The sequence below is a fragment of the Sabethes cyaneus genome, chromosome 2 (assembly GCF_943734655.1).
Source record: "Sabethes cyaneus chromosome 2, idSabCyanKW18_F2, whole genome shotgun sequence".
NCBI lineage: Eukaryota > Metazoa > Arthropoda > Insecta > Diptera > Culicidae > Sabethes > Sabethes cyaneus.
The window spans coordinates 206,629,059-206,651,447 of NC_071354.1; the positions used below are offsets into that span (position 1 = coordinate 206,629,059).

Consider the following 22,389-nt stretch of genomic DNA (forward strand, 5'->3'; position numbering starts at 1 on the left):
GTCGGCAGTATCTGTTGGCGCAAGGCACTGGATTGCTATAAGATTTCTAACCCGTGTACCGTCCCCTTTAAGGTCCCGCATATCCCACTGACGGCGCTGTCATCTTAGAGAGAGTGGGAGCCACATTGCCCCTATATCCTTGGACCGAGCATCGAAAACCGTTGTGCATAGCCCTATGGGTTAAAGCCTTTCCCAAAAGGCACCGCAGGTGAAACGTAGAATAAATGAGTTATTTAGGCCCATGCGTTGCGCGCTTTTTATTTTGGCCCACCACGACAAAATCAAATGGAATGGGTCAAAATTATTTTTTGTGGGAAGGTAAGAATGTGTGCAAGCGAATTCCTGCGACATCGTCTCGCCCATTCCATGTGGATGGTATATTTTAAAGTTTTTTTTTTCGAGTTTATGACTATTTTCGGAAATCAAAAATGAGTAACTTGGTTTGGCGATAGAATAGACCAGAAATATAAAATATTTGGATTTATTTTAAATTTTTGTAAAAATATAAGCTTATCTTTGACAACATACCTTTTAAACTGGCAACAAATCATACGGATTGATATCTTCATCCGACTCGTCATCTACCGTTGCATTTTTCCGAAAGCCAGTACGCGGTCGTTCCTGCGGTGGACCAAGTGGATCCGAGTATCCATATGCGTTAGTTAAAGCGTTATAGTCTACAAACAATCAAAATTATACCTTTCCTCTGTTAATTATATAACTCATTTTACCTGGCGAAACATCCAAGCTCTTGTTATTTCCGAACCCAGACCCAGACGCAGTACCCGGTGGTTGATAGTTGTCCGAACCCGCTCCGGATCTTTTTTCCTGTTCACCGCTGGATATTCTTGAACCATTTGTTGTTGGAGGCCTACCGGTACCGATTCGTTGACGAACCTCCTTCTGCTTTTCCAGTTTTTGTAGTTCACTCATATAACGTTCGCATAGCTCATTATTCCCCTGCGATTGACTGAGATGTATCAACGCTTTTAAGCAATCTGTATTCTCCGGATAAATATCGTGGATTATCTTAAACAAATTGAGAGATTTTTGCTGATTTCCAATGCGACGATAACAACCAGCAATTCGCAGCAAATAATAAGGATCCAGCGGGTTATTGAGGACAGCCTTTTCGTAGAAACCAATCGCTTTCTCCACGACTTGCAACTCAATGTAGTGCGAGCAAAGCCAATTCACTACGCTGAAATCGATTGGATAAATACGGTACGATTCATGATGGTAATGATAGGCCTGTTGCCGTTCGCCATCAGTTTCGTACAATTCACCGATTTTTTGAATAACTTTGTTGTCCTGCTGAACCAAACTAAGCAGCTGCAAATAGTATTCCAGAGCAGTTGGTACATCTCCGAGTGCATCGTAAAGATTGGCGATTTGATACAGAACTTCCGGGTGCTGTTCATGACCCAAATTGGAAATAATTTTACGAAAGTAGAGCAAAGAATTGTTGTAATCATGAAGCTTTTTGAATATCAATCCAACATTGTATAGAGCTTCGAATGAAGTGGAATCAATATCCAAAGCGTTCATAAACATCAGCTTTGCAGTATCGAGATCATTTTTCATCATATGACAGACACCACTGTTGATGAAGGCTGCTGGACAATAGCTATCAATCTTCTTGGCTGTCTCGGTATATGTTTCTGCAGTAGCAATATCTTTTTTCTAAAATATGAATGAAGTAAAACGTCGTTTTAGTAATTAATACTAACCTTCATACCAGTATGTAGATGAAGCTCAAATTTATCGCTGCGTTGATGGCAATGTTTGATTCCTTTTTCTCGAAGTATTTTAATGTATCGATAGCTTGCTGGATATCATCTTGCTTCAAATAGATAACCGCTTTTTTAAGCTCCAAATCCACTGCTAATGGGGAAAAGTAAGAGTTTTTAATAGTTTCTACACACCAACTGTAACCGTCGTTGAAGTAGTCGTCAATGATAGTGGATATCAAATTTGCTGAGATCAGTATGTTTTTCTCCGCCAGTTGTCGGATCTTCTGCTCATAGGCATGCAATTCGTCCGACTTGATCATCTCGTTTATGTACTCATAGGATGGGTTAGACTGCAAAAACAATCAATTACTCAGTTATTCACCAGCTTTGTTTTCGGTTAACCGATGCTTACTTGATACATTTTCTCGTCCTCAAGATAATCGATCTGTATGTCCAAGAGAAGCTGAAAAGCATGCTTGATCTTTTCGACGTCTCCGAGTGCGTAATAGCATAGAATCAAATGAAGTCCCGTTTTCAGGTCTCCCTTTTCCGACATTATAAACTCAAAACTAGTCGCGGCATCCGAATATTGTCCCATTTTAATGAACAAAATGCCAATATTGTGAGTAATTTTCAGTCGCAATTCCTTCTGATTTCCTGGAACTTGATCTAACGCCATTCGATACATTTTAATCGCTTTCGTATATAATCCAAGTTGAAAATAGATATTTCCCATATTGATTTTTAATCGGTTTACGTTTGGAAACATTTTGTTTTTGGTCATCAGTGTGTAGGTGTTCAACGCTTCAATGTACATTTCATTTTTGGCGTAAACGTTTGCTAGGTTGAACAATACAAAGAATGTCAGATCGAAGTTATGGGTGTAGGTGCCTCCATCTTGATCACGCATTCGTAGTAGCGTTCGATCAAGTGACGAAGCTTCTTTTGCTTTCGCTAGTCCCGTTGCCATATCCGGTTTCGTTCCGGTACTCGCAATAATGGATTCCTCTAATAATGCAAAAATTTTGCTCTCCATATTTTTATAGCGCTGCTCTGGGGTTTCCTCCTTTTTGTTTTCCATCACCACGATTTTCTTCGCGGCTTGATTCAGAGGGTCAAATAGTTTGCTATTTTGTGAAGAATACCCAACGGGACGAATTGCTGTTGAAGGGCGAGCCATTGTGGCCATGGTCTCTGCTGAACCTAGTTTCTCGCCATTCTGCAAAAACAATCACCCATTACCGCTCGGTTCCATTTGATCGATTCTAACCTTTATTTTACATACCCAGAAGAACTTGGGCGTAGAAGTCTTCTTTCCGTAGCTTGACGTTTTGATTGCATTCTGGAATGCTTTGTCCTCCTTTACATCGTAGTTAAATAGTTTGTTAGTGACACCGGAGAAACCTCCGTAAATGTCGTCGTCAAAATTGCCACCGTTGGAAGCCATTCTTCCGTACTTCCGAAACTCGACCTACGGTTTTGTTTGACCAATCGGTATCCAGGGACAACGGATACCGCTCATAGCAACGGTGAAGCATGACCGTTTACGCGAGTCATGCGCAGACGCAACAGGGGGAACCACTTGTTTATATTGCTTTTGCACGTGGTGTTTTGTTTCGTTTATGTTTAATGTTGTGTATTGGAATGTCTTATGCTTACGCGTGTATAAAAAAAGGAACAGAAATATGGAAACATGATTGTGATGATGATGATGATGATGATGATGATGATGATGATGATGATGATGATGATGATGATGATGATGATGATGATGATGATGATGATGATGATGATGATGATGATGATGATGATGATGATGATGATGATGATGATGATGATGATGATGATGATGATGATGATGATGATGATGATGATGATGATGATGATGATGATGATGATGATGATGATGATGATGATGATGATGATGATGATGATGATGATGATGATGATGATGATGATGATGATGATGATGATGATGATGATGATGATGATGATGATGATGATGATGATGATGATGATGATGATGATGATGATGATGATGATGATGATGATGATGATGATGATGATGATGATGATGATGATGATGATGATGATGATGATGATGATGATGATGATGATGATGATGATGATGATGATGATGATGATGATGATGATGATGATGATGATGATGATGATGATGATGATGATGATGATGATGATGATGATGATGATGATGATGATGATGATGATGATGATGATGATGATGATGATGATGATGATGATGATGATGATGATGATGATGATGATGATGATGATGATGATGATGATGATGATGATGATGATGATGATGATGATGATGATGATGATGATGATGATGATGATGATGATGATGAAGTCTAGAATGACTGGAAATTTACAACATTAACGGGAAATTAGCAGTCATTAACTTTTCGTCGGAGAACCCAATTTCGGAAGCAGTTTTTTAGCCCAAAAGCGAGGTTCTGTTTATAAAAAAGTAAATACTGCATTCTTCTTGCCAATCTGAACACAGCGAATATATTTTCCCAGATAACACAAAATCGTAATAGAAAGTTCATAATAAATCGTTTTCATGTCAATTTCACATTGGAATTGTATAATAATTAGAGTATGTCAAATCGAAGTGAACAATAAGTTGTTTTGCAGTCGTGCGTGCCTTCATATACAATTCATGACTGTGAATTATAAAGCAGTATAGACGATTGCAATATTTGATTATATCTTAATCATATATTCAGGAGTATTTAGTTGCGTGTTATAAAAACTACGCAAAAAAGAATTACAAATAATTGTCAAAGCTTTCGCACGTATATCGCCTCCACTTTGGTACATATATGTTCTTATATGGCGTGAAATATAACTTTTTCGTTCAGATATGATTTCGTATATCTCAGTTGCAATCGAGATATACAAACCAAATGGTTTACTGGGTTCATGAACATAATTTCTGTTTCAAACAAAAAAACTGCTTTTGAAATTGGTAGAATCGATGACGACTAATTTCACCTTAAAACGAATATAAGCGAATGAGAAACCGGTATGTAGCGGCTATAAAGCAATCGAAGCGAAGAATCATACAAAATGAGATTGAATCCAGTCGAGGTGACTCGAAAAAGTTATGGAAAACTTTGCAGAAGCTAATTAAACCCTCTACTAACCATTTAAATCATGTCTTTGATATCAATGAGCCAAATATATCACACGAAATTATTAGCATAAGCACCCAGGTAACCAATAAGCATTAAAATAAGCAGTAAATCTGTCGTTTATTAGCATCCCTGGCGTTTTATACTGCAGGTTGTTGTTTATCAGCTTTTTGACTGCATAACTGTTGTAAATTGGCTGGAAATAAGCATTGTCAGCACTATAAGAGGGCTAGCAGTAAAGTAGCCGCATATTTTGCCAAAATAGCATTTAAGTAGCATTTAAGGCAACTTAAATGCTTATTGGCTTGCTTTTAAATTGCATTGGTAATGCTTATTGGTTACCTGGGCATAGGATACCGCACGTGTGCTGCTACTCTGTTATTGACCAGGACCGATGAAAATTGCAAAATGATGGCTGGAAAAGCATACTTGGGACTCCAAAATTATCAAACGAAATTATTGCAAATAATCTAAATAGATACTTCGTGAATAGCGTGATCGCGATGCAATGACAACAGACAGACAAACCGGCATTAGGAAGTATTTCATCAGGTGTTGATGGCTAAACTGATAAAGATTGTTGATAACCTGAAAGTGCGTGGCGGGGTGAAAATTGTGAACACATGTGTAATGTGGGATGCTTTTGAAATTATAAAAAAACTACTGTCAATAGTAAATAAATCGCTTGAACAAGGGGATTTTACAAGTGCGTGGAAAATATCATTGATTGTACCGCTTCCGAAAGTTTCTAATTCGAAAAATCCCGCAGATCGACGACCGCTAAACATGTTACCATTATACGAGAAGGTATTGGAAGTAGTCGTGAAGGAACAATTAGATGAATTTCTGGACGAAAATGAAATACTGCTTAACGAATAATTCGGCTTTCGAAAGAAGCCCTCGTGTGAAACATCACTTAATATATTGCTAGCTATATAAATGGAAACAAGCAATAGAGGACAAAAAGGTTATTTTGGCTGTGTTCTTGGATCTGAAGCGAGCATTTGAAACCATCGATAGACCGAAACTGATAAAAGTGCTAAGGAAAATTGGATTAGAAGGTACGGTTCTCAGTTGGTTTGAAAGTAACTTAACATCAAGGCACCAAATGACAATAGACAATGGAGCAGGCTTGCTGATAATCGCATCATAACGCCTATTTTTAGTCTTCAAGCAGGAACGCATTCGAAGATTCAATAACGCCTCACTGCTCCAGAATGAAGATAATAATAACACTTGAAAGCTTGCAGCGATGCGACTTGCGTGAGAGTAATACATAGGCCGAACATTTGTGTTTTATCTTTGCGCTCTCTATTCTTCGCCTTCGGTCCGTTTGCGGTGCGAAGCGTACATGATATTCTTCACTCTTCTTCGAATGCTTCGATCTTCATGAAGAAGCGAACAAAAATTTATCACCGAGGCGATGATTAATAGCTTAGTTTAGTTGGCTGCAGATAACGGATAAAATGTAAAAGCAAACTGTTTCCGTATTTTATTTTTGGAAACCTTATAAGATAGTGTGTATGTATGTATGTGTGAGTGTACGTATGGGCGTTGGGCGAGTGTACGTATGTGTGTACTTATGAACGGTTTGCACTCACTTTTCTCAGAGTCGGTAGACAGATTTGGATGGTCTTGGTGACAAATGAAAGATCACTATTGAATTTTATATCAGTATATAAGTAAACGTTATTTGAAAACTGTTCTGTTTAAACCTATCAAACGAAAATAAACTATATTTAAACTTGAATACTTAGGAACGTATATAAAACCGTCAAAACGTGGATAACCAAAACATCTATCAAGTGTCGATTTTATGTATTGATGTATGTGTGCTTGCATGTATGTGTATGAGTATGTGTGTATTTGTGATGTATGTACGTGTACTTGTAACTTCGCGCAGAATTCGCCAAACCGAACCGGGAATTGTCCGCTAAGCCTTCAGAATTGCCATGTCGGCCGCGAAGAAATATTCTGATATGTCAGTTTTGTTTTTCAAAAAGAATAAAACTGATTTTCGAATACGGTCGTGTCAAAAATAATCCGTGAAACGTGCCAAAATCGGTTTGATCTGTAGCTGGTTCATACAAATAGTTACTCGTAGAATTAAAATAGCAAGAACTAGTTTTCCTATACAAATTTCAAACAAATTTTGCGTTCTTGCAATCAACAAAGACTTGCACTGGACAAACAAATATTTATCTCATTTAATTTCATATTGTTTCCGTAGTTACTGATATTTTACATATATTCATAGAGGACTGAAAAAATGATCATCTATGTGATATATTTTCCTAACCATACGAATATATTTGAAATTAATAAAGGTGTTGATAAAATAAATTAACTGGATGACGCTAAGAAATGTTTACGCACCCCAGGAAGAGAAATATCACTATTGCACCTAGCACATTCTTGAATTATTTTTATTTAAATAAAACCATTGATAACTAAAATTTTAAAATATAGGGGAGAGACGTCTACAATGAGACACATTTTTACCAATTTTTGACGTAGGACTACGTCTTTGTTTACTATACTGGGACTGGGTAGCACTTTGCGAAAACGAAAATAGAAGTGTAACGTTTGAATGAAAGATTTTAAATGTTAATAACTACTAAACTACTGAACGAAACTGAACAATATATATGTTGTTAGATAGATAAAATGACCAGCAATTTTATAGGTGGGCGAGAGAGCAATTTTAGGGAGGACGTAGGAGATGGGGCTCCTATCCAAATGAAACACATTTTCTCAAAAACAAAATATTTAAATCCAATTAAATATAGGTTTTTGAAATTTTGCTTGGAGGACTAAACTATTATTCGTTAGTAAAGAAAATTTAAAACAACAAGCATAATTATAAACTATTGAAAACAATTATGCTTTTGAAATTTCCAAAGAAGGAAGGGTTAACATTATACTTAATTATTGAATAGAATAAGACTATAATTGGAAAAATATAGTCAGTTTCAGAATTTTAATACAATACATAACAAAAGCCTTCCAGTTGGCTACGTGCTATGGCAGTGGTCTAACAAACCCGTCGTTGCATGTTCAAACCTTGACTGGGGGAGGCTGTAATATCGTAGCACTAGCCTTGCAATTGTTCTGTACTCTAATAGCTGGCTGCGAAGTCTGCTGAATAAAAAGCGTGAAAGTGTAAAAGCGTGTAACGGCTGAATTTTTCTCAAATTGCGTCAGTTTTTTCCATAATGTTGTCTAATATCATCCAATTACAAATGTTACTAAAATTTGAAGAGATCGATAAATTTTCTGTTACAAATTAGAGCTGACTTAATTTTTTCACTAACTGTAGCAATATTATTGACAGTTATTTTAAAAATTAGGAAGACAGTTGGCTGGTGTTAAGTCAGACCGAATTAATAGACAAAACTCTGATTTTGAAAGACGCGCAAACTTCGCTCGGTATGGTTTATATTTATCAATCGTTCGAAATCATCTTATAACTCTGGCTGTTTGCAACATTTATGTAGTCTGATTAGAGTAAAATTTAGCTTAGAAAATTCTTGATCGTTAGCTGTCATTAACTCATTTTAACTGGTCCGGTTCGATTTAATACCGACCAGTTCATAGCATGAAATAAAAAGTAAAATTGATCAAATGAGACAAGAAAAGCAATTCAAAAGTCGAGTGTACCACCGCATAGAGTGAATTCTATACGCAAATTTGATAATACAGTCGATAATACATCTTTATGGTCACCGAGAATGTTAGTTATGAAGAACTGTCTTTATATGCATAAAAAATATGTAACCTCAGATAAAATACTTAAAGCATATTTCAAAGCAATTTTAATAGAGCTGTAACTATTTAAAATATATTCTATTAGTTAACCCTCTAGTGCCCATCCCCGACATTTGGTGGGTTAAGGGCGTTTCACTTTAAATCGTTGTAAATGCTTTACTTCATTTTTGTATATAATTTACACTTATACACTTTTTATTATAGTCTAATCTATGTAATACATTTATAGTTTAATTTATAGCTTTAATTTGAAACATTTATTTCTTATTTACTTATTATTAGCTGACCCGGCATAGTTCATACTACCACAAATAATCTGTGCTGTACAAAATTGTAAACTGCATGGGTAGTCTAATATAACAATCTTCAATTTTTCCTCGCACTAAAGTATAAAACAACACCCCCTTGCTATGCTAAATAAAACAAAACTGATACCGGGGGTCAGTCCCGGCGTAGTGGTTAACATTTACGCCTCTCACGCGGCGGACCCGGGTTCAAATCCCAACCCCGCAGAAGTCACGAATGCTGTTAAAGTGATTATAATCCGAAAAAAAATAAAGCTGATAGCATTAAAATATTTGCCGTGATTGTATAATATTTCGATGAACACCATTTCGCGGAAAAGCAATTCTCGATTGACCATAACGCGGAATACCATTTCGCGGAAAGTACCATACATGCATATAGGAACACACAGACAGACAGAAATACATTTTTCTAGATATAAATTTATTATTTTGCAATTTTGCATTTTTTGAGTTTTTGCCTTTGTACTATGTGTATATGAAAATATAGTAGTATAAATGTATAGGAATCACTCGGAAAACCGAAAATCGAAAGAAGGCCCTGTGGGACGAATGCCAGGTATCATTTGACTCAGATTTTTTTTTTTTATTAATAAACTACACAGAATGGTTTATCACCTGCGAACCTGTATCCTGAGTTCCTTTACAGGTTGTAGGTTGTATTTTGTGGCCAAAGCTCACAAATTATAAACATTTTCTTCAAACGTCTGTCAACAAACATTTTGTTTAGTTTTTGAGATAAAGGTATATGAAGCTAAAAACGTAATGTTACATGAGCAGCGTCTATCAAATTTGCTTAACATAACGAAAAAAAATCATTTTTGCCTTTCTACTATATAAATATATAGTATAAAGGTATAGAAATCACTTGGAAAACCGGAAATGGAAAGAAGGTCCTGCGGGCCGAATGTCATATACCATTCGACTCAGTTTCGAAAACTGAGCATTTTCTGTGTGTGTGTATGTGTGTGTGTGTGTGTGTGTGTGTGTGTGTGTGTGTGTGTGTGTGTGTGTGTGTGTGTGTGTGTGTGTGTGTGTGTGTGTGTGTGTGTGTGTGTGTGTGTGTGTGTGTGTGTGTGTGTGTGTATGTGTGTGTGTGTGTGTATGTGACGCTTTTAATCTCACTCACTTTTCTCGGAGATGGCTGGACCGATTTTAATGTTCTTAGTGTCAAATGAAAGGTCTAGGTGTCCCATTGGTCGCTCTTGAATTTCATACTGATCGGACTTTTAGTTCAAAAGTTATGTATAAAAATACGAAAAATATGGGACTTCATTATCTCATAGGTCTCTTAACCGATTTTTTGAACAAAATTGATTGCATATGAAAGAGGAGCCTTGCAAACCCTTAACTTCCAAATTTCATGACGATTGGACTTGTAGTTTGAAAGTTACATAAAGAAATGTGAAAAAATAGTATTTAAAACATATTTATGTAACATATAAGCATTAATTTAATGAAAAACATCACACATTTTATGATTATTTGAAAATTACTGCTGAGATCTATCAAACGAAACCGAGTTATTTAAAATCGGACGGTTCATTCAAAAGTTATATAAACTTAAGCGCCGTAAGCACACTTAAGCACCGTATATTAAACCGTTAAAACGTGTGAAATCAAAACAAATGTTGATTGTATGCAATGTGTGTGATGTATGTGTGTATGTATGTATGTATGTATGTATGTATGTATGTATGTATGTATGTATGTATGTATGTATGTATGTATATATATATGTATGTATGTATGTATGTATGTATATATGTATGTGTGTGTATGTGATGACAATTTGCAATTTTTAAATTTGCATTGAAATTCAAGAAAAGTGAGAAACATGTCAATTGACTGAAGTTTTTGAAGCCTCTTAATGGAATACGAAACGTATACGCTTTGAAATAAGACACTGATGAAGCCTGCGCGTCGTAGGCGAACTACGTATCTGTTGCAAATAAATATTAAATAGTGGGATTCAATCGAAAAGCTTTTTCTTTTCTTTGATTTCAGATTTCAATTGTCATTTTGTTCACTTGCTGTTACTCACAATTGTACAAGAAAAGCAAAAAGCGAAGAAAAGCAGTTAATTTAAGCATGTAGATATAGTAGTGTGTAGGATTAAAAATACTAGTGAGACTATTTTTCCAAATAAATTTATACAAATTTCAAACAAATTCTGTTTGATCAATAGATGCTCTTTTCAATCAATAGATACTAGAGCTTAGAAATGTTATATGAAAAATTGGAAGTACACGTTGCACGATAGTAATTTTGTAAGATTTGTTTTCGTTAGTGACATTTTAAAGGACAGATGTCTTATGTCATGTATCATGTTTTAATAAATAAATCAAAAAAAGACAAGCACTGGGAATCATATCGATCATATTTCCCATTCTCAAGCATGTTAATGGCGCAGCTTTTGCGCTATTTTTCGACCTCATTTTGTTTTCCTAACCCTCTAACATTGTAAAAACGATGCGATCAAGCTAATGACTATCTTTTCATGAAGGTACATTCAAAAGAAGCTTAAGTTTTGATTTTCATGCAAAAATAATTATCTGAAGGAGCGCCGGCTAAGAAAAAATTCAATTTCTCTTTTTCATATCTAATGCTCTATTTAGTTATTTTTTCTAATTCAGACATATTGCAAAATTGAAGCCAAGCAAACTAATAGTAAAATTTTGAGATTAATCATTTTGTTGTCGATATCCTTTTTCTTCAAAAGCGAAGTATAATAATAATTTTTCTGAACTCTTGTTTTTCAAAGATGCTAACCTTTTGAACGCATGGTATTAATATCAAAATATCAAAAAATCTTGAATTGTCAATTCAAAACAAGTTTCGTATATGGCTCTGAATCCCGAAAGTTAAGGCCGTCTGTAGACCCGTTAGTGGGTTAATTTCTAATTTTCTATATATATATTCATTCAAATCTGTAAAAATTATCTTTTGTATTATTTCTCGATAAATCACGTAAATATTATAAAACTAAATAAGGGGTTCATCAAGTAACATAAATGACGCTTACAAGTATTTACGCACCCAAGGAAAGAAAATATAATTATTCTACGCAATACGTTGTGAATTTTACTGGCAAACAAGGATTTTGAGGAATACGGAACGCATATTTAAAAATATAGTCAAGTTAATTATAGATGTTCCTGAGAAATTAAATAGTGATTATTGTGGCAGTAGAAAGGCTAGGTCACGCCGCTAGGTGGATTAATTCGGGTTTTTCTTTTGTTTTTCGACCGCGAAACCTTAATTTAATAGTAAAACGTAAGCGTAGCAGCTGATAATACCATCAAGTTTCGTCGACCCTCACATTTCACAGCCAATAGCTATAGCCTATAACTATAGCTATATTCTGTATAAAGATAAACAAAGTTACTTAAGGTTTGTTACAATGTCTTATTTATCGTTATAATTAGACCTACAGTTCGTCGAAGAAGATTATGCAGAATGAAAAAAAAACTGAGTTTTCCTTTTAATTCTACGATTTATAAATGGTCGGTGTTAAATCAGACTACACCAAGTCGCAACATTTAATAAAATGAGTTAATGACAGCAAACGATCAAGAAATTTCTAAGCTACATTATACACTAATCAGACTACATAAATGTTGCAAACAGCCAGAGTTATGAGAAGATTTCGAACGATTCATAGCTATAAACCATACAGAGCAGCAAACTTTGAACGAGTTTTTCTCGAAATCAAAGTTTTGTTACTTGGTTCGGTCTTCGGTTTGACTTAACGCCGACCAAATAATAGAATTAAGAGGAAAAGTTTTAGGTTTATCTACCCGCAATGCAACAAATCTTCTGATTTTGTTTACCATCACAACGAATTTTGCCATTCAACATGAATAACTGGTTTCCCTTGTTTCCTAAAATCATTCATTCATTCGCGAGGAAGAACCAAAAAATATTCTTCATGAAGAATGTAGATGATATCGCTCACTATTGAACGCTTCTTTAGCTGAAGACTGCTTTGTGAATCGCATTAACCCGTAGTTCATGGGTGAGCAACACTTGTTGCCTGCCATACAGGCGATAATTCAGAGCAGAACGAAGAACATGAAAAAACGAAATATGCCGAATAGCTTCAACCGCAAAGCTGATCGAAGCTGATCTGAGAAGCTTTTTTTCACAGGTCGTGTAACTCTCTGGAGAATAACTAACAAAGAGAGTAGAGTGCTTTCGCGATAATCAGCAAGCCTGCAATGGAGTGGTGTCTGAGTCAGTCGATGTTAAATTTGGTGTTCCGCAAGGCAGTGTGCTAGGACTATTACTGTTTATATTGTATGTAAACGATATAAAAGAAACGATAACCGTTGCCGACGTGAACCTGCTTGCGGATGACACAGTGATGTTCGTTATTGCAGACAGCATTCAAGTAGCATACACCTTGATAAAAACAGACATTAGCAAAACAGTGGAGTGGCTCAAAGAAAAGAAGTTAATGTTAAATGCAAACAAAATGCATGTTGATCACTTACAAACAAAGGAATGGACGCGAGGAATCACTTAGTATTGTCGGAGAAGACATAGAACGCGTAAAGGTAGTGAAATACAGTCAACTTTCGTTCGTTGGGCTATCTTTAACTGGGCTACGTTTTAATCGGGCTCCCGTTAATTGGGCTATAGCCCATCTAAAACGAAGTCAAACGTCATTTCTGACAGCGTATTTTTTCTTCCGAGGGGCTCTTGAATATAGTTCATTCAAGTGTAAAAAATAATTTATATAGAAAATATTAAAATTAATTGAATGGAAAACAATTGCATCATATCGTTTGCCGATCCCTTATGAACTTGACCCTCCTATTTTTAGCATCACGGTGAAACAATTAAAAATGCCAGTATATATTAACATTGTAGCATGAAATTCAGCTATTTACTTGTTAAACAATCTAGAACTAAATTTCAACAATGAAAAGATTAGGTTCCTCTTTGATTCTGTATTTAACATAAGTGTATATTTTTATAAACCTTTCTGCGACGATATCTACAAAAACAATCGATATATCCCTCGGTTTTGACATCTCAGCCCAATTAACGAAAGTCTTTCACTAAACGGGCTAAGAGCTTAGTGCAATTAGCGAAAGTTGACTGTATCTCGGCGTAATGGTGGACGAAAAATTGAACTTCAATGAACATATATACTATACGCACAGACAAACAGACGAGACACTCGCGATATTTCCATCGTCCAATCAAAAACCACTCATTTTTCAAAAAAGCATGTTTCGCAACATGGCCACACCGCGGCGCTCGAGTGTTGCTTCGAGTTTCCAGTATAAAAACATACAAATGTATAAAAAACCTACAGCATAAAACCCTGCAAATGTAAAAAACCTGCGGTATAAAACCCTGCAAATGCAAGCTACTCCGCAACATGTATAACAGAGGGCGTTAGTGTGCTAGCAAAATGTGTAAGGACGATGGATTTTGAAGAATTTCCTTCTATGTGTCAGCCTTTAATAATTTACCTGGAAGACAGAAACAAACCCGCCGACGTTCAAGAGAGAATGTTTAAATTTGATAGAAGCAGGTCATTTAACATAATATTTTATGCATCAGATACGCATGTGTCAATTGGCTAAGGTCAAGGCAAGTTGGTCTGCTAAGGCAGAACCGCTTCCTGTTGCTTGCAAAGGTGAGGCAGGTAAAATATGAACAGTAGTAGGCAGACTATGATGGTGGTTATTGTGAGTATCTAAAATTAGCAATATGATGGACATATGCGGGAGAGCGACGCAACAAGTCAGTCCGATTAGAAACAAAAGAGAATGAGATGGGAATTTGAGCGCAAATGATAAAGAAACGGGATTTCAAAATATCCAAGAGATAAATCGTCCCTCCCACCCCAAAGAAGCGTATGGGGTGGAGGCAGGAGAGGTCAAGGGCCTTCACAAGAAAAAAAAATTGATTAATCGAATAGTTCTAAGGGGATAAAAAATGCGAATAATCGCCATTAATCGTTCATAATCTTACGATTAATCGAATTATTAAACGAAATATTCGAATATTTATAATCGAATACTACTAGCACGAATACTGAACTAATCGATTAGTGCATACAACGTTAACCGATTAATTGGTAATCGAATAATTGAAAATTTCGGACATCACTACCCTTAACGCACAGCGTTGCATTTAAAAATAGGTACATGTCAGCGGGTTTTTCTTAGTTGACCTAAAAGAGAATTTTCCTGAAAGTTTCAACTTTCTATCCCTGCTGGGAAAAGTGTGGGGCTAAATGGGTTAAGAAATCGTAAATGATATCGATTTCTTGAGCTTTTCTTGTCATATGTCGAATTTGTTTATTCAATCCGGGTTGAAACTGAATATTTCAAAATATTTGAAATATGAATTTTATCTGTCAGATAGGAGCAAATGAACACAAAAAGTTCATCCAGTTCCAATCCGGATTGAATAAACAAATTCGACAATATGCTATTCGCTATGTAAGCACAAATCGATCTCTTGTACTCTCATGGAACTGCCATATGGAAAGTTTGTGAAGATTTGGTGCAAAGTTTTGTTTAACCTTTTCACAATTTAACAAACCTGTGCATAAACTTCACAAATAGAACAAGCTTGGGAAGGTGGCAGCAACCACATAGCGAATTACTTTTCACACGGAGCGAAAAAGCTCCAGTTTGTTTTAAACAAAATGATTGTTGCTTTAAGCCTCAATAAAATATTTTTATAACAACCTGAAAATATTGTTGTTTCAAAACGAGATTCTGTTTGAATCAAGAAAATAACAGTTTTGAATTAAAAGTAAAGTATTTTCAAATTTGAAGTTAACGTTGATATAACAATAAATATTTTCATTTCAATCATACATTTCAGTTTGAAACAAAACCAAATTTTTGTTTGTGCGTAAAACAACCATAAATATGGTTGAAACTACATTTTTATTCTCCGTGCAGGTTTCAGCAGCGTACCCCAATGTGATATATACAGGTGTGGCAATGTTGGGTAAGTGGTGTTAGTGCAATGAAGAAATTTCATCATGGTGTGGGTGGAATCATAAATCGACCAATCACGATGAAGCGTGACGTCAAACTCCTAAAACAAACCCCATTGTTCGACGCGGTTTGTTTTTGTAGTTTGACGTCGTTTTCTGATTTTTCGCTACTCATTGGCTTGCCGCTTGACCGGTGAAAACGAAAACGTCAATGAAGTATTCCACCACGCACACATATAAAGATTTTTTGACATTAGCTGAGGCCCGCGCTGAGGCTGTTTGCAGTAGGAGTAATATCAACAACAGCAAATTCCAAACTCCCGGATCCCCTCCTCCACTCTTTGCTCCCCTCTCACTCCTACATAAGCGATCCTCAGCAAATGTCATTCTCGTTGGTGACGAAACCGCAAATTACTTCATGTACATCAACTGTGGTAAAGTCGGTAACAAAAATTCTCGCGTAACTTTTCAAAAGGACCTAAGTAACAATAAGAGATTCTCTTTGTGCCTCTTCTCTTTCGATTACCACGGCGATGCGAATGCACTTTAAAACAAATCGGTTGCTGGTGTCACTACCTACCTAATCGTCAAGAAAACTTTTGTTGAAATCACGGGAATGACACTTCCAATACCAACCTGTACAAAAAAACGTAGCCAACATAGAGCGGGCCCAAGCTGACAGCTTCATAGATGGGCTCAAGCTGACAACCGAGTCGGATGTGTAAATTGTTAAATTTTGTTAGTTTTAGTTTGATTTTAGCCAAGGTTTTAGCGTCACATGGCTAATGCCAGGCAGGCGAAATTGATGCGAAACAAAAGAAGTTGTGAAAATGCACGGAGAATAAAAATGTAGTTTCAACCATATTTATGGTTGTTTTACGCACAAACAAAAATTTGGTTTTGTTTCAAACTGAAATGTATGATTGAAATGAAAATATTTATTGTTATATCAACGTTAACTTCAAATTTGAAAATACTTTACTTTTAATTCAAAACTGTTATTTTCTTGATTCAAACAGAATCTCGTTTTGAAACAACAATATTTTCAGGTTGTTATAAAAATATTTTATTGAGGCTTAAAGCAACAATCATTTTGTTTAAAACAAACTGGAGCTTTTTCGCTCCGTGTGGTTAGTTAAATTCGTTTTGTGAAATCGCTTTGCGTTTGCCGCCTTTTTCATGTGAGCAACGAAAATGTGACGTCATATCAGCCCCCTGGTTGAAATGCATTTATGTCGCCGTAATAATCGGAAGAGAGGAAGACCAAAGAGAATCTCTCAATGTTACTTAGGTCCTTTTGAAAAGTTACGCGAATTATTCTCGTATTGGGCAGAGATGCCAGATTGTTTAAAAAAAAACTTATTTCTCAAAAATTTGAAAAATTACTCAAAAACGGCTGACTGGGAAATAATCTGCATAAACCAGCGCATACTTTTATGCAATCTTTAAAAATCTTAAGATCACAAATCTGCGCCATAGCTGTGTATTGTCAATTGCAAGGAAAATTGTCCAATCAATAAGTGCGCAATCGCTCATAAAAGTGCTATTTTAGTTTAAATCGTTTCGGTCTCTTCGGCGCACTTATTGCTTGGAAGATAACGAAATAGTGCGCCGAAGATACCGAAACGATTTAATGCAAAATAGCACTTTTATGAGCGATATCGCACTTTGGATGGTACAATTTTCCTTGCAATTGACAATACATCATAAATCTACAAATATCCGCATATCTAATTATAAAGAGTGCATTTTGTAAACATACTGACATATTTGCGCATCCGGCATCCATGCGACCTGCGCTGCTGCAGCAAGCAGAAAGCTTGAGATTGAGAAAGTTGAAAAGACGGACGCGCCTTCAAAAATTCAAAACAGTGTTTAATTCAGATCATATCAAGCGTTGGTAGTGTTGTGTTAAGTTATTAATGTTTTCGTGCTGATGAATTGGCCAGATAATGCCTAAAGCAAATTGTGAGAAACGAATGACCCGGGCTGCTACGGGACTAAGTGCATTAGCTTCATCTAAATTACCCTACGCGATAAAAACAGGACATTCCGCCAAATCTGCGCGGACAAAGAGCCGTACTGTTTTGCATTCTGTCGCTTCCGGAAAAGAAAACGACATAATTGCAGAACCAGCAGAATTGTTCCGATCTGAGGTGGTAATTTCCAAGCGTCGTAGCTCCCGGAAGTTGCGAAACATTACCGATACATTGAACCAACTTGCAGTCGCGGTGCCTTTAAAAGATATTCATATGGAGTCGTCTCGTAAGCGCAAGTTAGATGTTGAAGTAAAACCGCAAAATGACACTCAGAAGTCTTCATCAATGGCACCGTCGTCGTCCGTAGTTGATAATAGTGATAAAAGTGATGAAGCGGCTGCTATTGCCGAAAGCCAAGAGAAGCTAAAAACTGCCTTAGGTGAACACTATTTTGATGTCGGAAAACGGCTCAATCTAATTTACATTCCTGAGTGCTTGCGTAATGTACCGAAATGTGCGGAACTCCACGCTCGCCGGACCAATCAAGCTCGCAGAGTCAACAGTCGTCGGCAGCGGGATGCAAAAGAATTGCTGATCGAGAATCGTCCCGTACAGTTTTTGGAGTACCTGGAGCAGGCGTTGCTCCGCCAAGAGTTCATCGATTCGACGTTGTTCGTTAAAACACTAGAGCTGGTTATGACCATCAATCCACCTTCGTTGCAGCTGAATGCGGATTATTGCATATCCACGGTGATTCAACAAGCTGTCGATATTCTGGATCGAACTGTTGAGCAGTTCCCTCCCTGTTGGTTAGATTTGAAGACGGCCTATCATGGTGTGATATTTGGACGGTTGGAAGGGGATTGCTTCATGAAGTACGATCTCAGCGAAGGTCTCTTTATGGTGGTTTTGAGCCTGATAGAACGTTATGTAGATCGGGACGAAGAACAGAGCGTTCGCACCGTCGGCAGGGAACGTTCGTTGGCTAGTTTTTATTTGTGGGAGCAGGAAAACAATCAGAAGTACGACTTTGAGCTGCTCTCTAGAGTGGATAAGTTGGACAGGCTGTTTCTGGTGCTACAGATTTTGGTTAAGATTTTCGAAATGGACTTGGCTATGTGGATCTTGAGGTAGAGTTCACTTTTCACGTTTTCATTTTGTCACACATCTCATTACAATTTGTTTTCAGGCATCCGCATAAAACGAAGGAAAACATGATCAAGCCCAATCGGCAACCGTTGATTGCAAGCTTATTGTGGCATGAGGATTCCGGCGTGGGTGAAGTAAATGCCCTCATTAAACGTATTATCGGTCTATACGTTAATGTCAATGGTTTAAATTATCCGGAAGAAAATATTCAAGTGGTTTCAGTGAGATTTTTTTTATCTTTACTCAGTGATGTCTTTATAATTAATTGGTTTTTTATTCACAGCGTCTTATTTCTGTCATTGGAACGGTCATCAATTTGAGCGAAATTCAGTACGATGGTACGATGGATTATCCTTGCATCAAGGACAATACGCGTTATTTTGCACGGCAAATTTCACGTCTGCAGGAGGCATCTGATTACTACAGTGTGTCGCTTTGTTTGCGCTCAATTCAACAAATGCGTTCACCATTGCTTCGTATGATTATGGTTAACGATTTTCTCCATCGACTGAATGGACAACTAAGTATAGCTTCGGTGGCTTTCTTCACAAAGGAATTGGCCAAAGGCAGATGGAGAAAGTGTGCTTCTGTGGATACGCCTACATGTGATGGAATGAAAACACCGGACACTCGTTACCCACTTTTACGTGTAAAACCGCATCGGAAAGCTAGCCATGAAATAACGTGCAATCAATACGTCACTTTGCTGCTGAATGGTTTCCGTTCGTATATGGAAGTATATCCGGTTCAAAGTTACTTCCACAGTCTCAAAAGTTCGATGAGTGTATCAAATAATGCGGAACACCACATGACTACAGCCACCTCACCGCGAACTCCCACACGCCGGGAGCTTAAATCGAATCGTTATGATTTTACGGCCCTGGAAAAGAACATTTCCAAACTGCACAAAAAGGACAAGCCAAACCAAATTTTTGTACGAAGTTCTGACCGGAAGACGACTGCTTCGCTAGTGCTTCAGGAAATCAATGTCAGTCCATCTGTGCTGGTTTATTACCGCGAGGAAATTAAGCACCTGCTATTGATACAACGGTGGCTTACGTTAAAAGCCGGCACCAGTCAGCAGGACCAGCCGCTGTTCGAATCCTGGAAACATTTTATGGCGCAAATCGATGATACACTTGTCTGTCAATAAGCCAGTGTGATAATCAACAAGTTAAAATAGGACCCTTCCCTAGAATAACCCCGGGCGTTGTAAAAATATTCACTTCCAGAGTATCGCCAGGGATTGTTTTTATAGCGAAAAATTTACGCGTTGGAATTGTCTTTAGAAGTAATATTATTTAATTCATAAAACATACTACAATAGGAAAAGTGATTCTTTCGAATTATGAAAGAAAACTCAGAAGCACGTATTATTCGTTACATGGAAAAAGCCTTCTTGTTGTATATCGAGCTTATTTAAATAGACTTGAAAGATGAATAAAACGAAAAATGGATTCAATTTGCTTTGGTCTCCTATATTTTAGGATCGCCATTTGATTTATTCACAATGTCGCTTAACCCTAGATTGACTAACCGAAAATCCGATAAAATTCGAGCAACCAAGGGACTCGGTTATAAATATGAAAATTATTATTTAAAAGTTTCAATTTATCTATTTGCCTTTTCTTTCGCCAATAAATACTTTTTACCGACATTCAATTATAATATGTTATAACTGACATGTTGGCCTCGATGCAATTAGCCGACGACATTGTCTTGCTCGCACAACGTCGAAACGATATGTAGAGCAAGTTAGATGACCTCTCCGAGAGCTCCCAGGCAGCAGGTCTCACAGTCAATGTAGCAAAAACTAAGTCTATGGTAGTAAACACTGACAATTCCACCAACTTCACAGTAGCGGAAGAACAGGTTGAGCAACTAGACGCCTTTCAATATCTTGGTAGTCAAACAACCCCCGATGGTGGTACTAATACTGATATAGCCACACGGATCAGGAAGCCCTGGCGAGCCTTTGCATGTCTGCAAAGCGTTTGGCGCTCAAATCAGATCACTCTACGTACGAAACCCCGAATCTTTAATTCAAACGTTAAATCCGTACTGCTGTATGTCTGCGAAACGTGGTGCGTCTTAGCAGAGACAACGCAAAAACTGCAGGTTTTCATTAACCGGTGCTTGCGATATATCATATATCAGCGTAGAATAGGCAGACCCAGAGGCTCGTGGCGACGCAGCTTAGCCGACATCCGGACTGTAGACGAGAACCTGTTCTGGCGACTGGTAAAAGCCATGGCGTCAACAGTGGAGATCTCCGATTTCATCCCTTTGTGGACATGGACAGACACATAAGTAAGTAAGAGACTGGAGAGCTCCAGTCGCCCCTAAACATATCGAAAGTTGATTGATCTCTCCTTGTCCATCATCCTCAATCGTTATCCTGTTTCTGTTGACCGCTCCATCCTGTTCACCATTTAACGATGCATCGAAATGTTGTTTTCAACACCTAGCCAGAGCCACCTCGGTCATCGATTGCCTGGCAATTTTGTTGCCATCAAACCAGAATTGTGGAGTATATTTCTAAATTAGTGTAATTTTCCATAACTGTTTTATACAACATAATACGTAACCAAGAAACGGTAAAGAAGAATGCTTTCTTTGGTTATGGTGAAACGGTACTGAATCCAAACATGGCCGAAAAGATGGCACCCATTTGAGCATATTGCCTCACATGGGCGCCATTTTTCCTAGTATGTTTGGATTCAGTACCGTTTCACCTTATCTAGCAGCAAAAGTATTGTAAAGATCACTAAAAGTTTGCCCCAATTATGACACCGTATTTAGGTAAATAGAACGAAACTTCCGTCCTATAAGGTTTTGCACGGGCGAGCATAACCTCACTTCTTTGACGTCTATCAGTGGTTTGTTTACATGGACTTAGAACATGGGTTAACATGTTGAAACTGAATATTGCTTAAAGGCCTTAACGGCAGTCAGAAAAGCACAAAAACTGCCATTCCGAGTAGTTTGGAGGGCGACACTGCTGGATAATACGCTTTTAAAACGTTTAACTCCAATTTATGCATAACGCTTTCGCCTAACAAATCGTAAACAAACCACGAGTGGACGTCAGATGGGTGAATTGAGTTTATTCCGGTTCATTCGTGACGTCACCTTGCAAAACCTTATATCGTAAACGAATAATTTGTACCGCGGGTTTTGCGGTGTGAGCGATGGGTGGTTCCCTAAGCAGCTGATGCAATTCATGGTTCATTCACCTCCTCCACGTTCCGTCCTCCATCTGCACTCCGCCGTAGATAGTGCGCAACACCTTCCGTTCGAAAACACTAAGGCCGCGTT

The 22,389-nt window shown here is 37.3% G+C and overlaps 2 protein-coding genes across 2 annotated transcripts; one reads left to right on the top strand and one right to left on the bottom strand.

Annotated features, from left to right (window-relative positions):
• Positions 1-531: 531 nt before the first annotated feature.
• On the bottom strand, positions 532-3,180 carry LOC128736583 (intraflagellar transport protein 88 homolog). Its single transcript, XM_053831073.1, has 5 exons — positions 3,019-3,180; positions 2,146-2,952; positions 1,739-2,083; positions 732-1,683; positions 532-677 (listed from the first exon to the last, which is right to left on the bottom strand). Exons 1-5 carry the CDS (start codon positions 3,178-3,180, stop codon positions 532-534), a joined length of 2,412 nt encoding a protein of 803 aa, XP_053687048.1.
• Positions 3,181-17,797: 14,617 nt separating this feature from the next.
• LOC128736972 (uncharacterized) lies at positions 17,798-20,459 on the top strand. Its single transcript, XM_053831495.1, has 3 exons — positions 17,798-19,052; positions 19,112-19,292; positions 19,355-20,459. Exons 1-3 carry the CDS (start codon positions 17,896-17,898, stop codon positions 20,222-20,224), a joined length of 2,208 nt encoding a protein of 735 aa, XP_053687470.1. The 5' UTR covers positions 17,798-17,895; the 3' UTR covers positions 20,225-20,459.
• Positions 20,460-22,389: the final 1,930 nt, after the last annotated feature.